The following is a 16495-nucleotide window of genomic DNA, read 5'->3' as shown; positions in this document are numbered from 1 at the left end:
ATGGATGAGTTGGTTATAAAAAGTGACTTTTAAAGGAATGCTCAGGTTATATTCTTTATAGAAATCTCTTACGGAATTGTTGCAGAATTCCTAATAAATATTTCTTTCTTAGTTTTTGCCCATCAGAATGAGAAAGGAAGGGTGGTTTAAAGACTTTAAATGTATTTTGGCCTTCATTCCAACATTTCTGGCAGAAATTATTTGCAATTATGTTAATGCTGTTGGCTGGAAAGGAGTCACATCTCTTTTTGAGTCACAATTCTTAGCTTTTGAAGAGGCAGCTTAGCCGCCTTCAAAATTCTGTACGATAGACCCACGTGGGTTTGGTTCCCCAGCATACCTGACATTGTTTATTCAGTCTCTCTGTGCTTCCATTCAGTGAATTTACAATCTTGATTTTATTCAAGACTTAAAAAAAGAAGATAAGCACAATGTTCCAGTTCGAAACGTTCTCATCTGTAAACGAGATGAGACCTGGAGATCATGTCGGGGCAAAGCGGATTTTCTGATTCATGTGGCTTGTTCCTCCCTGTGGCTCTGACCTTTGCTTTTATTTTCCCTGGCTGTAACCTTAGTACCTTGCTTATTCTTTCAGGATGTCTCTTGCTCCGATGTCAATCCCGGTGCTGCTTATACTTTCTCAAGTTTCCTCAAATTCTTAACATGCTCTGACATCTCTTTAAAAACAGTATCTGTCTTTTTGTCTCAGGGAAGGAAGGGTTGGTTATTTTAGTTTTGTTTTTTTAAGAGTAAGAAAAAAAAGTAGTATGGCAGTCATACCGTAGGAAAAGGAGTCTTGTTCATTCTTCAGCATAAGGAGGATGTGGAAAACCTGTTTCTGATGAAATTTTCAGGCTAGAGTAGTTCTCGGTGGCTTTCTAACAACCAACCTCAGGTCCTGTGCTTTCATGATGTCAGAACTTGTTTTTCCAGAAACAGATAAGCACTCTCCCCACAACACAAACTAACCTGGTCTTTATATCGTATTTGTTACATCATTAAAGTTATCTCATTACTGACCTCAGCAGAATTATCCTTGATTTAGAAGAAGGAAATTGCATCCAACTCTTTTCATGCTGATTGAAAAATAAAACCAAAAATTTACAAACAGGGCATCTGTGGAAGATTGAGGATGACCTGTAGATGTTTTAAGTGCCCCGAGAGCCTATGCAAAAATGGTTACAGTTTCACTCTCTTTATTATTTTAGCCTGCATAGTATTACACGTTCTGCATAGCTCATTGATTATAATACATTTTGATAATGCCTGCCCACATTTTAAATACATATTAACTTTTATTTTTTCTAGGCATACTCTGTCTATGATGAAGACATTGGCTATTGCCAGGGACAGTCTTTCCTTGCAGCTGTGCTTCTACTTCATGTGAGTTAATTGCAAAATGAAAGCTTTGATATTTGAAACCAAAGCAGCTTTAAAATCAGTAGTACTGTAACATGCTATTTGACAGATATTTACTGTTGTTTATTTGTCTGTATTCATTTTCCTCTTGTTGCTTTTTGGCAAATAGTGACTAATCTTTATGAATGTAGATTTCTTTTATCTAGGAGAAATCCATTGAATTGTCAAGTACTCCTGTGTCAAAACCTGAAGCTGATTTGTTACATATTATTTTTTTTTTTTTAAATTTATTTGTCACGTAGGTGAACTCCCTTTGTGTTTATGGAGAATTTGAGAGATATTCTCAGAGTTGCTAACCCGAGCAAGCAGTCTCATTTATTTTCAGTGAGACTTTTTCTCCTAGGGACATTTTATAATATCTTTTGAGTGAAAGCAGAATTTTGACCTTGATGGTTTAGCCTGTAACCAAAAACTGTACAAACTTTGATCTGTTGCTTCCTATGTATACATGTGTCTGTATGTATAGAGATAGATAAATACTCAATTTTTATATTTGCAAGATGCTTTAACTTTGATGTATCAATGAAAAAGCAGCAGGTTCAGGTAGTGTGGATATCATGGAATCATGGAATTTTCAGAGTTGGAAGGGACCTCTAGAGATCACCTAGTCCAACTCCCCTGCTAAAGCAGGATTGCCCAGAGCACATTACTCAGGACTGCATCCAGGCGGGTCTTGAAAATCTCCAGAGAAGGGGACTCCACAGCCTCCCTGGGCAGCCTGTGCCACTGCTCTGCCACCCGAACTGTTAAGAAGTTTTTCCGTGTGTTGGAACGGAACTTCCTATGTTCCAACTTGTGCCCATTGCCCCTCGTCCTGTCACTGGAAACCACTGGAAAGAGTCTGGCTCCATGCTTCTTCAACCCCCCCTTTAGATACTTGTACGCAATAATAAGGTCTCCCCTCAGCCTTCTCTTCCCCAGGCTAAAGAGTCCCAGTGGACACAGTATTCCAGTTGTGGCCTCACCAGTGCCGAGTAGAGGGGGAGAATGACCTCCCTCGACCTACTGGACACACTCTTCCCTATGCAGCCCAGGATTCCATTGGCCTTCCTGGTGACAAGGGCACATTGCTGGCTCATGGATAATTAACTACCTACCAGGACCCCCAGATCCTTCTCCTCAGAACTGCTTTCCAGCAGGTCCACCCCTAACCTAATGCCTAGCATTCTTCCTCTCCAGGTGCAGGACCCTACACTTCATCTTGTTGAACCTCATTAGGTTCTTCTCTGCCCAGCTCTCCAGCCTGTCCAGGTCACACTGGATGGCAGTGTGGCCCTCTGGAGTGTCATCCACCCTTCCCAGTTTCGTATCATCAGCGAACTTGCTGAGGATACACTCTGTCCCCTCATCCAGGTCATTGATGAATATATTGAACAAGATTGGACCGAGTATTGACCCCTGGGGGACACCACTGGTTACAGGCCTCCAACTTGACACTGCTCCATTAATCATAACCCTCTGAGTTCTGTCACACGACCAGCTCTCAATCCACCTCGCTGTCTCCTCATCTAGCCCACACGTATTGTAAAGAGTATCTGAATAAACCACCCAAACCCCCAGCCACAACTCAGGTGCTTGCCTGCTTTTTCTGTCAGGCTTTAATTAATAAGTTATTAATCATGGTTGAAATACATTTCAGATAGTGATTTTGAGTGAGCTGTTGGGGGTATATAGGTTACACATACACTTCCTAAGGCATCGAGAACTCAAATCCAAATTAATTTGAGTTGTATTTCCTAGTGAGATCTATGACTCCTTGAAGACTTAAGGAGCATGATACACAGTGACAGTGTTACAGAGAAGCTTTAGTTTCTTTAAGGATAAACCTGAATTAGTCACATTATTGCAATCCCACATATACTGTAAATTAGCTTATCTAACAGTTATTTTGCAATTAACTTTTTACCCAAAGAAGGATTTGTAAGTTCCACTGGAATAATAAGCGATTTTCAATACCAGAGTTGTTTAGAAATGAGTGGGTGCCACATTCTTAACATTTGACTAATACTTCAGCTCCTCTCACTTAGTTGTATGCTGTCATTACTATAATCACCTCTGTTTGTAGTGTTTCTGGAGTTAGAAGAAATTGCCCTGTATGTAGGGAATACTAAATGGCAATTACCCACATTTTAATATGCCCTTTATAACATTTCGTTTCATAATAGGATATTAAACTGAAATAATCAAAGAAAGGGAGGGAAGGGAAGCAGTCTCAATGAGCTCATGTAAGTTGGGAGCTTCCCAGGATGTCCTCAAGCTCTTGTTTTTCTCAAATTCTCCAACCAATGTGTATGCTGTGAATGCTTGTAAGACCCTCTCTAACTCTTCTATCTGTGCATGGATTTCTAGACCCCTTCCTTTCCCTTTTTTCTGGGACAGGATATCTTTTCTCCTCAGTGTAGATATGTTTCAGGGATGGTTGAGTAGCCTGAACCTCTATCCTGGCTTTTTGTGATTTTGCTGCTTTGATGAAATTCCCATCAAATGTGAGCAGGCAACTTCTAATTACAGGGGGACAGTGTTGCCAACTCTAATCATTTTAAGTCTCACAGTATTTGCATTTTTTTTCCTTGTTGTCTACCTCTTGGAGTCATTGCTATGTGAAACACTAAAATTTAATTTTAAAAAATGGTAAATTTCTGGCTTTTGTGATTCCAAAGAAAAGGTAACAAGGGGCAAATATCTAAATGCTAAAAATCAGAATGGAAGCACCCAAAATGTGTTTTGTTTAAAATAAGTATGAAATGAAAACTTGATTTATGATTTTTAATTCTTGGGGTTGGTAATACTGGAGAACTTCCATCCACTGAGAGTGAGGACTCAGTGGTCTCCGCCTGTAAATAACTTTGATCTAGTATTCACCTCTGTTCCCCCTCCCTATCTCGGAGGAGGAACAGTTGTCGATGCACGTGTGTCTGATTGAGCATGCAAGGTAGGTGTGCTTGTGCATGAGCACCTGTCATTTTACTAGAAATAATTGCAACCTTACAAAAAAAAAAAAAGGAAATTTGCATTCATCTTATTATAGAGCAGATTCAAGGCTTTTGATCAGGATAAAACTATTTCTTCCCTTTACTTTGTCTGCAGCTTTTATCCACTGTCAGTGGGGAATCATTCTATCCAGACAAAATTGTGATAAAGAGCTTTGAGATTCCTAAGACCTTGTCCTAGGTAAATCTAGCCTGGACAGTTAGCTAGCAGCTGATCTTGCAGTTCTTTATGCTAACTACTTACTTTCATATATGCTGTCTGAAAATGAAAATGAAAGCGTCTGCCCATGGCCCTGGAGACAGGCCATAATCATAGGCTGAACCATAAAAGATGAAACCCTGGAGGTAAATATCAAGAGACTAAAATTCTCTTTGAAGAAAATACTGAGCTTTTATATCTTGCTGATATTTGATAAGGGTTTGGCAAGAGGTTGAATGAGTGAATATACTAAAAGGTCAAGAGTTGTCATTCTGGATACTCAATAATTGTTTTCATTTGTTACAATGTGGTGCCTGCAAAAGAAAGGTGGTTTTTAAATGTGATTGAAAACCTGATTTGGGGTCTGCAGTGACTCTGCTTGTGCTTGTCTTATTATTGTGTTACCTGAAGGCATGGGGGAAGGGGGAGAGATAGCGTATTAGTGGAGGTTTGATGACACAGGGCTTCCCACAAATTTGACGTTCAGTGGGCTGAAGCCAACAAATGTAACTTCAGAGTGGCTCGCACAGCTTGTCCTTTAGGTACTGCTCTCTGAATCTGTTGGATGAGAAATTTTGGTCAAAATGAAAGAGAGAATATGGAGATAAAGCTTCTGTAAAAGTCATGATGTTAATAGATGGGTTCCTGAGCTCCCAAGTAGGTTCTGAAGGCAAAATTTATTATTTCCTTATTCATTGTGGGAAACCTGTCTTCAGAGAGTTTGATGTTCTGGAGTTTGGATGAAAGTAGATAAGCATTATTCTCACTAAGGGTTGGTTATTCCTTAGTTCTCCTGAATTCTTCCCTTTTAACCAAGTCTCTCTCAGTCTCTCTTTTTTTTTTTTTTTAAATAAATGTTTTGTAGCTCAGAGTTGTATACAGAGGTGTTCTCATATCTGTTTGGCAGAAAGAATACTGATGACAATTGTGCTGCTGTAGGGATGTTTACTTATGTGAACCTATGATATTGATCCCACATTTTCTTCAAAGAAGGTCTTACAGAGCCAGATGAAGGTGCTCATCAAGGAGAATAGTCCCTTTTAGATTTTAGTTGCTTAATTCAACATTCAGAGTGCTTTGCTGAAAATTTTAATACATCCCCGCTTCTGAATTCATCATGCGTAAGGTATTTAGGTGTGTGTATTTGTGTAAGGAATTTCCAGCCTCAGCTTGGTTTTTAAAATTATGTTTGTGTATTTTTCCAGATGCCGGAGGAGCAGGCATTCTGTGTATTTGTGAAAATAATGTATGACTATGGCTTGAGGGAACTCTACAGAAATAACTTTGAAGATCTCCATTGCAAATTTTTCCAGCTGGAGAAGTTAATGCAGGTGGGGCCGGGGTAACAAATTCTTCTACTTTCATAAATGGAATACTGGCATGAAGAAGAGATTAATGCTTTGCTTCCATAAGCTACTGGAGAATAAAACCCTTCTCCTTTTAGAGGTGTGGTAGAACCAAAGCAGGGAAGTTTAATAACTGGATCCAAACACTGTGAGTCAGATTTGTTTCTAATTTCTTTTGTCTTTCATATACCAATCTTGCTGCTATTCTTTGTATCCAAGCAGAGTAGGTATCTGTTTTTTTTCCTCTCTCTGTTTGCTTACTCTTTCTCTTCTCTATTCCGTGATGTTGCTTAGAGAGAATGTCTCTGTTCTATTAAGGCCAAAATATCTTTTGGACTGCCACCATCAGTGTCGTACTTTCTATGAATTATGTTGATGGTTAAGAGGTCAGGCAAATCAGGACAACCTGATGCTTATGAAATACGAATCAAGTGTAGGTAATTTTTTAGATTTTACTATGTTTTCAATACATTGCTCATTTTTCAGATGGAATTAGTTCAGAATAGTCAGAGCAATTTAACATAATTAAATGGCTGCAAGTTTTAAACATTGTTGTTCTGACTAGTAAGGAATTACTAACAGTCCGTTAAGCTTTGACCTGTGCTTCTGTTAGCTTAGTGAAAGCTATCTGCTGGAGTCAGTTAGCATAGATGACCATATATACCTCTGTGAGATATATTAAAAGCAAACAAAACAGACCACAGTTAATTTAATGATCTTTTTTCTCAGATGTCAAATTATGTATATTTCCTATTTGATGTAGTAGAATTGCATACTGACAAATTTAATACTTAACTCAGCATATGGTCTTCTCAATATTTACATATGTTAACAAAGAGTTTTACTTTATTAACTGAATATCAATATATCTTGAGCGTACAGTAGGATTATCAGTGCTTATTTTGTGTTGCTTATATATGCTCCTAGTTAGAGAAACTGTGTGTTGTGTGTTTTGTTGCTTTCAAGCTCCGCAAGGTGATCACCTTGTTCTAGGACCTATTGGACTTCAGAACAGAAGCATTATAGCAAGACACAGCAAAGGAATAACTTAAAAATATACACCATGCAAGACACAGATTTCACAACCGCTCTGCCTTTCAAGTGTTGAAGATTTTGTGATTTCTCAGTATAATCTTGGTACATTATTTGATACCGTGATAGAATCCACAGTGGATGTCTTACTAAAAACTGTAACCATGGACACTGAAATTTATAAAGAAACATATTTCCATTGCTCAAAAGAAGCCAGGATTTCACTTTGTTGTGTTTTGCAGTGTTTAGCAACCTGGTACTTACTGGCAGTGTAGATGAAGAACTTGGATTAATGAGTAATACTGAAGCATTTATTTTTTCCTTTACTCTAGGAGCAGTTACCAGACTTGTATAGCCATTTCTCAGACCTCAATTTGGAAGCTCATATGTATGCATCCCAGTGGTTCCTCACTCTTTTTACTGCCAAGTTTCCACTCTGCATGGTCTTCCACATCATTGACTTACTACTTTGTGAGGTAAAAAAAACTTGAATCAGAAAGCCCTTCCTCCACTCCATGAATGTTTCTTCTTTTTTTTGTTTCATTTTGTTGGAGTCATTTACTGTTTAATTTCAAAATGTGTGTAACTAAATTATGTAGAAACCATGGTTATATTGAAGAGAAGATGTTCAGTGAAACGCTGGTTTGGTTTCAAAATTAGAACTGTGGATTGCCTTACTCTTTGCTAAGGGATCTAATTAAGAATATCTGATGCACACATCTGTTCCTCATTTAATTTGTTAAATAATTAATTCAAAGTTAGGAATTCTAATTTCTTGAAGATACCTAGTAGTAAAAGCCTAACAGGCTTTTAGAGGGAAAGCTCTCCAAATTGTTTGATTCAGAGTGCCCAAAGACAGTAAGGGTATTGCATGTTGCTTTGATTGCCTGATATATAAAAAAATAGTGGGAACTGTCAAACAGCACAATTGAATTAAGTCTTTTCCTTTTATTTTTTACCCTACTATTCCAACTAAGGAACACATTACTCCAGATACAAAATGGTATGTTTCTATATTGTAGGTATATTCACACGTCCTTTAAAAAGCAGACAGAATAGATTCATAGTCTGGACTGTCTATTTTTGTAAAATACTAGTACTTCCTTTTGTCACCGGGAAGTAAAGGCATCTGTGGAATTAAACCTGTTTTTGAACCTGCTACTGATTTCTCCTCTGGTTTAAATAGGTCACAAACATTAAAAAAAAAAAAAAAAAAATTGAGAATTTTAAATGCAAAGGGCGTCATGGGTATGAAACACTGTTGACTCCAGTTCATTCTGTTAATTTTTATTGTGAAGTATTTTACTTGTGAACTTTCAGGCTTGCACATGCCTTGATAGCATTCATTATTAAACAAAATATTGTTCACCACTCATAACTCAATATTTTTTTCCTTAAGAGTATTGCTTCTTCAGTGTATTGGTGCTCAATTATCAAAAAGAAGTAGGTTAATACGGCCAAGTGAGTGCAAAAGGTAGTAATGGTGAAGTGATTGCAAATTTCCGTATAAATATCTGAGGTCTATTTCTTTCACAATGTCTTGATTATTTTAAGTAAGCAAGTAGAAAAAGCAGAAAGGTTGCTGGGTTTTGTGCTCTTTGTCCTCTTCTTTGGTTGTGCAGTAGATGAACACAACCCCTCAATCACTTTTGAACTTAGTGAGTTAATTTTCAGAATGAGCTTCTTGTGTGGCTTTGATCATTCCTTGTCAGTTCAGTTTATGACTTCATTCTGATCTTGATGTAAAGCTGCACTCAGAAATGACCGTTTTAAGAGACTGTCAAGAAGTGTAGAACAACATTTCATAATGGTGGTTATTGTGATAGCAGCATAGTTACATCCTGTCTGAAGTTCCTGTGCTTTTTATTATCTTGAGCTTGATGATAAAATATGCTGAAGAAGTTTTTTAGTCATGGTTAATATAGATTTAATATTTGGAATGAAAAAAGAAGCAACTCTTAAAACATTTGCATTCATCTCACATCTGGCAGTGTTTATCTCAGCATCTCTGAAGGAATTACTCTGGGAAAGAAGGTGAAAGAATCCAAGGAGAAAGTGAGAGTGCGCAACTCCGGAGTCTGCTAGAGAAAGGGAAACTTGTTAGCATTTGTGAAGGGTAATCGCATAAAGCTAAAGGAGCTTCTTTTACAACAGCTAAAAATAAACCAGAAATGGTAAGAAAATTGATTTCAAGTGAGAAACAGTGGGGCAGCGTGTAGACAACATACTGAGGCAACAGTGTAGACTATCAGAAAACTGCTCCTGAGATTGATGAGTCAACCAGTCTAAAGGAACAGGCGCTTCTGAGAATTTGTGGGAGGGAGCGTAGATTAAAATCATATTAAAATAAAAATCTAGTTGGCCCTCATCACAGAAGGAAAGTAAGATCTGAAGGCATATGGCCATAGACAGAACAAGAAAGAAACCATTCCTTAGTGGAGGCCTGAAATCATATTGTGAAGCTGTCCGTCCAGTCAACCTCCAGAAGGAGTAACGGAACAGTCAAAAAGAAATTTTATCTGCATTAAATTTTTCTTTACTTTATCTCTGAACAAACAGCGTACCTGTAATTCCAGCAGCTAGAAGGAGAAAAAACAGTTGCAGCTGCAATGGAACATATTCTTCTGCAAAAAAAATCCGCAAAATATCAAGAAGCCTTTGAAGTGAACTGTCTTGTGTTTTTGAAAACAAACTTCCAGCCTTCTCATTAATTTGTCATAGATACAGATGAATTTTAAATAGCCTTCAACTTCCTTCCTGACTGTGCTTTCTCCACATCCCTGTCCTGACTGTCTTTGACAAAATGTTTACATCCTACACAACTCTTTTATGAAAGAAAAATATTTGGGAAAGAAAAACGGTTAAAACCATTGCCGAATGGGTGCTGCCAACTAGACATTCCAAGGGAGCTTCTCTGATCCCCATGAAAATATTTGAATTATGGATGAAGAATTTGTGTCAACGAAGAGTTTTTGGATGGGATTTGTCTTTTTAGATCTTGACTGTGGCTGGAAGAGTGAAGTCGGTCCTTATAGATGTTCTTTAACTCTAAATCCAGAGAAGAAAAACACCTGTTGGAAATCCTGTAGTTTTGCAGCCAGGCAGAAAGGCGCGTTTCTTTCCCTTGCGTGCGTGGTGGAATGGTAGCACTCAAGCTGGGCAGTGGACCTCCTGGGCAGGAGCATATCCAGGGATGTGGAAGCCTATGAAAAATTAGTTAAATTTATGGTGGGAATTAAGTTTTATTGAGAAATTTTAAAAATCCCATCGAAGTGTGTGCCTTTACAGCTGAGGCCTTTTCATCATTCTCACATTAAATGTGACTTGATAGAGAGAACAATTTTATTTAAATTTATATGAATTTGGGACTTGCTGTGGCCTCTATGTGATTGAGTTCTTCTATCCTGTTATCTTCCTCTGACCTTTTTTTTTTATTTTTAAGCTGTCTTCAAACTGTTGAGGATGTGATTCAATGCCCAAATTTCCAGTGGCCTTAGAATATTGCCTCAATAATTGTAGGAGAGAATCCGTCACCCATCCTCACCTAGAAATGAAATGTTTTTGAATCATTTGTATTTCCTACAACAGAAGCTTCAAGAAAATTTTGGGCTTGCAGGCAGGTACTCCACAGTGCCTTGGAACATATTATAAGGCTTAATACTTTGACTGCCTGTAATAAAATCACAAACCTCTTAATCCAGTTGAAAGTTTTCATGGGATTACAGCAAACTGCGTGTTTTTGAGCCTGTCTATTAGATAAATTTTAACATGTCAGCATCAGCTGAAGGTCTTTCTACAATGTTCCTTTTAGCTGCTTGTTTCAACTGCTTCATTTGTCTCTTCTTTTGCTATTTCTGTTTGCATTGAAGAACAACTTTGTTGATGAAATTCAGAGTTGTATTTGGACTTGTCAGTCTTATCTATCAATATGGCATTATGCTATTGAACACTTTGTGAGCTGGCTCTGTGTTGCTGTCTCTTTCTGTTCCATTTTAAATTATTTTTTTAAAGTCATGCTCAGAAATAGCGACTCATCTCGGTAAAGCATATGTCGCTTAGATAGAGCTGTCCCTAGTGCAACAACTGCACCTGGGTGTTGACATTTAACTTCGTGTTGCATTCTAAAATTTACAATTTAAAGCTAAAATATGGGTTTTAAAAGCACTAAATAAGTGACCTTAATTAGGCATTTAGAAGAGAAAAAAACCAAACCAGTTGGCAGAAAATTTATAAGCATTTTGTAAATTTTTGTGAATTTTTCTGCTTAAAAAAGAAAATACTTTAAATGGTTGTGATATATACAGTACTGCCAAGACTAAAGGAGGTTCAAAGCTAAAGCTGTGATTCCGTTATTAACCCAGAATTTTGAGACGCTGCTGGTAACCTCCATTTTAAGTCAGTCTGGCTATTTTTGTGTGCAGTTCTTGGGGATATAAAATACTCAAGGATTGTGCTTCTCTCCTTTTAAGGAATTTATAAAAAAACCCACTACATGATGCCTTTTCTGGGCTGGTGCAGATATTTCTATATTTTAGTGTCTGTAATTACATAGTCTTTTGTGATGGTTTGAGAGACCCATAACAATTTGTTGTTGTTTAGACAATCATTCTATCACCCGATGACCCTTCCCCACCTGGAAAGGAGAATCGGGAAAAACAAGGGAACCCGGGAGCTGAAGTATAAACAGATTTATTAGAGTAAGATTAGATAATTAACATTAACAGCACTGAAGAACCGATATTGATCCCGACACCAACACAGAATATGCAGATTATACTCAGCCAATTCCATCAGTAGGAAGCTGTGCACTCCCAGCAGCGGACAGCAAATGTCGGACACTGCGAGAGCTACGGCTTCAGGAGGAAGGGAAGGCCTCAGGAGTCTGGCACCAGGGCACGAAGTTCTCAGGATGGCAGCCATCAAGGGAGAGAGAGAACTTGGCAGCAAACTTTCTAATTTATAGTGAATATGACATTGATAGTATGAAATAATCCTGTTGGCCAGCTTGGGTCAAGTGCCCAGGTCTCGCTCCTCCTCATCCCTGCGCCTGGCTAGCTTGAAAACACTGAGACCTTGAAACCTACACACCGTAGCTGGCTGTAAAGTAAATATTTTCACAAATTCAGACACTGGAGTCTTCTAAAAGTGCAGTTTTCCCAAGTATTAGAGGAGAAATTAGTCCTGTGTCGCTCAAACCAGGACATCTTGTTACAAAAATTAATAGTTTGACTACTAAGCTGCCATTCTGTGATCAAGACTGAATAGAAAGGGATGCAACTGGTAATCTATCAGTTTTTAATATGAAATAATGTAATGTTTTCTGATATAGCTAATAACAGAGAAGTGAAACTACCTTTCACAGGACTACACAGCAGCACAAAGGAAGAAGTGGGAATTGAAAGCTAGATACCATCATTATTTGCTCTTTGTTTATCAACGATTGCATTCAGAACTTTGTGTAAAATAACTTCTGTAATCAATTTTGAGAAACTATCTGTGATAATGAAGACTGATGGGTGGTTTTAAACGTATTTTAGAATGTGAGTGACTTGGTGCTGGTAAATGAGCACCTAGTGATAGTAAAAATGTGGCACCATGTTGCGTAGATGTGCTTCCTGGGAACGCTGCTTCATAATGAAATAATGAAAATCTTAGAAGAATTATAACTCTCGGCGCTGCAGATTTGATTTCTGTCTTATGCGTGTCTTGCTGAAGAATGGATGTGCCAGGAAACACTACGCCGTATGGTATTGCTCAGACGATAAGACCAGTCGTCTCTGTGTGTTAATACTAACTGAGTAGTAGATACCATAATAGCCTGCTATTTTTTATCTGTCGCTGTCAGATACTTCTGTGATGCCTTCAACAGAGTTGAGAAAGAACAGATTAACATTTTAATTTATTAGACTTCCTCAGGAATTGAGTCAGGAACAAGCCCACTTCCTCTGTAAATCTCCACTCAGATGGAATGCGAATTAAATAAAATATTGTGTACAGTTGTTTATCTTCTGTAGATCTATAGGGGGAGAAAAATTGAACTTTTTGGAATTACCTGTTGTTGACACGTCTGCATTTGTTAACCCTTCCGGTTATGAATCTTCTAATAAATCTTACAGAACAGCAGACTGGGCTTGCTAGACATAAAATCTCTTTTAGTAACAGCATATTAAAAGATAGGCTTAAATTCTAAGTAGGTATACATCTATGCTGAAACTGACTGCATTATTTCAGTACTATTTACAAAAGTAAAGTCAATGTCATACATGTGAGTTGGAAAAGGCTGGTGGATGTGTGTGTTTGTTTTCCTTCTTACAAATATAGGTGAGTAGTCTTTGGCATTTAGACTGTGTCTTTCCTCCTGTCCATTGCTCTTTGCATTATGCCTGCTAGAGAGCTAAGTCTCCTTTCTAAAGTCTTTATCAGCCACTGCTGTTTCATGTAAAGAGACTGGAAAGGATTTGTTTCCAAGATGGCTATAACCGGCTTTTAATTAATTTAAGAAGAAAGAGAATAGGTTGTCTCTCAGACTGCAGATGGAAGACTAGAATTTGAACATACATGTCCAATGGTAATGCTGGTTCGCTACATTCAAGTATGCGTTGACATGTCGGCCATTATGTGTCAAACCAGGACACGTTATGATCCTTTCAGTTGCAAAAACTTGAGGTCTGCAGTGGAGTTAGCTCAGGTTTTCTGGCCCTGGATGTTTTGCGTTTATGTGTTTTAGATGAGTTATTTAAATCCATGCTAAAAGTAATTTTAGCATAATTTATCTGATGACTACAGCTGTATTTTACTGTGGGTTTTTTCAGTACTAGAACAGAAAGTAAAAAGAAAGGATTACTTGATTGTGTGTGTTATGGATGAGGAACTTTAAAAAGTTTTTGTATATGTGTGTTAAAAACGTTCAGGTTATAACGATAAAGAATTTTAAGTTATTTTCAAACTGAAAGTCGTAAGAAGTATTAGGTGTTTGGATATAAAATTTCAATCAACAGCAGAAATATTGGAGGTATCTAATAGAGTTTTCTGTATTGCCACAGGCACAAGGAGACACAAAACATTCTATTCACTTCTAAAGCTACACAGAATTTAAAAGAATTCAAGCTTGGACTAAGGAGAAGAGTATTTTAATAGCATACATCTAAGAGGTTCTTGGAGAGCCACAGGGTTTAGCATAACCCTTTACGCTATGTTGTCCAGCTGTTCCTGTGAGCATCCATAATTTATGTATCTTCCATTCATAGCTGCAGCTTGTTTATCCCCAGAATAACAAGGCTGGTGATAAATACTCAGCATGAGCAAAGAAAAAACAGTCTCACAACAATCTGTAATTCAAGATAACTTAGATGAACAGAAGGTACCTTTTTGGTGATGTTGATGAATGCTGTGGTACTAAAATGTTGAGACTGCTTCTGTTTCAGAAAATGTTCGAAGATACAGGTGAAAAGTTACTGAAGATGAGGGACCTATTTGAATGACCTAGTTTGTGCCTTAGAGGGAAGAGACATCTAATACAGTGTCACAGTATGTCTCTGAATTACTTTCCCCATTGCGACTGAAATATTTGAGCCACTTACTAGTTGATGTTCACTTGGTTGATTTTTCTAGGAATACAGTGAAGTTCCATAATGCTTACTTAACACCAGTGCCATCTGCTGTATTTGAATAGCAGCATATTCTAAGCAGTCTTGGCAGTCCTCAAAAATGCTTCAGAAATAACTGAAGTATCACAAATGGGAGAGAGATATTCTGTGAACAAATCCAGGAAGCTAAGCTAATTTGGGGACTGTTTTTAAAGAAGAGGGTGGTGCAGTCTGCCTCTGCCAAAACACTTTCCAGTACTTCGTGCTTGGAATCTGAGGCTGTACTGAATTTTCTAAGTACGTAAAATCAAAATTTAAACTTAACATTCAATTAATTGTTGGGAAGGGAAAATGAATGTCAAGGTGTAGAGAGGCAAGGACCAGGACTGTGTTGTGGCAGAGAAAGGGAGAAGATGAAGAATGAACACTGGGAAGGAGATCAGATGGAGTGCAGGGAAGCAGGACATTGATTAAACATGGGCATGCATTTTTCTTTGTTACGTGACCACGTGTAGAGGGGGAAGGAGATATGTCTCTCCATCAAGAGATTTTCTGAACCTTTCATCTTGTCTCCTCTCAAGCAGATTGGGGTCTGGAAGATTACTGCTCCTCTGAGCATTTCTAACAACCATCCCTTGTTTCCGTATGAATGCTGGAGGACCTATTCTTATCTACGGAGGCCTCTTTTTCTGTCCTTGTTGTATGCATGTGGTAAGGCCCTTGATGCCTAGTGTGGATTCGGGCCCCCTTCTTTGTCCCCATATTAATCAGGTTTGGAAAGAGGGAAAGGAATGTCTAAAAGCCCTGTAATTTAAACCTCTGAAAACCAGAAAAGTAATGTTAGTGTATGGCTTGGTCAAGCAAATGGAGAAGGCATGCTGCCAACCCATAACCAGCTGCCTGTGAATTAGGAACATGCCACTGCAGAAATACCAGATGTCAGGGAGCAATTTGATACATGGAAATGACTTAAAATTCTGTGGCTGTAATTTTTATTCTTTGAGAACAGTCACAGAAGCTGGAGGGGAAAAAGTGCACTCTACCTTCAGTCAGCCATAGCAACATCTCAGTAACAAATTGTGTGAAAATCACCCAAAACATGTAAATATTCACCAGCATTCCTGAATCCCACTCATTTCTTTTAAAAACAACCAAACAAACAAAATTTCATGCGAAACCATACTAATAGAGGTTCTTGCTTGTGTGGTAGTATTTATTGTGTGCCTTTTCATGCTGCAAAATACAGAAAAGTGGCACAGAAAACACTGAATCCCATGGTGCCATTTTTACCATCTCCCTGGTACCTGCTTATCTAATAATTCAGTCTGATTTTAATTGGATTTGTGTATTATTCACAGCATCATAGTATCAGGATGGAGAATTCTGTATTTTCTTTTCTTCTGTCTTGTGTTATAGCATTTCCTGTTGTGAGTTATTGTAGTAGGCAATGTGCATGGAGTCATGGGGGGAAGCCCAGTCTAAGAGGTCAACTATACCTCTTACACACTAGCAGTAAGATCTCTATGTGATTTCTTTTTTCTTTTTTTTCTCTCTAATATAACTGTTGAGTAAGAAAGCTGTATCAGTTGCTTATAGAAAGCTTCCTATTTTATTTTGTACCTTATTTGAATGACTTATCTTTTCCTTAGTTGTCTGGTCATTGAACTAGAATAAATGTGCAAGCTATGCAAACTATTTCTGAGTAAAAGATGTTAATTAACATACATATCCCTGCAGAGTGTGCTCCAAGTCTGCACTACTTACAAAGAGAAATTTGAGCTTCACAGCATATTACTTATGTTGTCAGCAAAATAAATACATTTGTGACATTCCTAAAGTTTATTGTGTGCTCTCAACATATTAGAGTTGCCAAACAAGTGTTTTGCTGGAAGCAATCCAAAACATAAATAGAATTTTAATTCT

At 37.9% G+C, this 16495-nt stretch overlaps 1 protein-coding gene across 2 annotated transcripts in view; it reads left to right on the top strand.

Annotated features, from left to right (window-relative positions):
• RABGAP1L (RAB GTPase activating protein 1-like) overlaps positions 1–16495 on the top strand; it is a 240134-nt gene that overhangs the window by 131751 nt on the left and 91888 nt on the right. For both annotated transcript variants that reach the window (XM_009892860.1, XM_009892861.1), the window contains exons 14-16: positions 1309–1383; positions 5814–5939; positions 7319–7462. In XM_009892860.1, the coding sequence (XP_009891162.1) occupies positions 1309–1383; positions 5814–5939; positions 7319–7462 (345 nt within the window). The remainder of the gene's footprint in view (positions 1–1308; positions 1384–5813; positions 5940–7318; positions 7463–16495) is intronic.

The sequence above is a fragment of the Charadrius vociferus genome, unplaced genomic scaffold (assembly GCF_000708025.1).
Source record: "Charadrius vociferus isolate BGI_N301 unplaced genomic scaffold, ASM70802v2 scaffold39, whole genome shotgun sequence".
In the NCBI taxonomy this organism is placed as follows: domain Eukaryota; kingdom Metazoa; phylum Chordata; class Aves; order Charadriiformes; family Charadriidae; genus Charadrius; species Charadrius vociferus.
The sequence above is the reverse complement of the archived record's forward strand: the minus strand, read 5'-3'. Positions and strand labels throughout refer to the sequence as shown.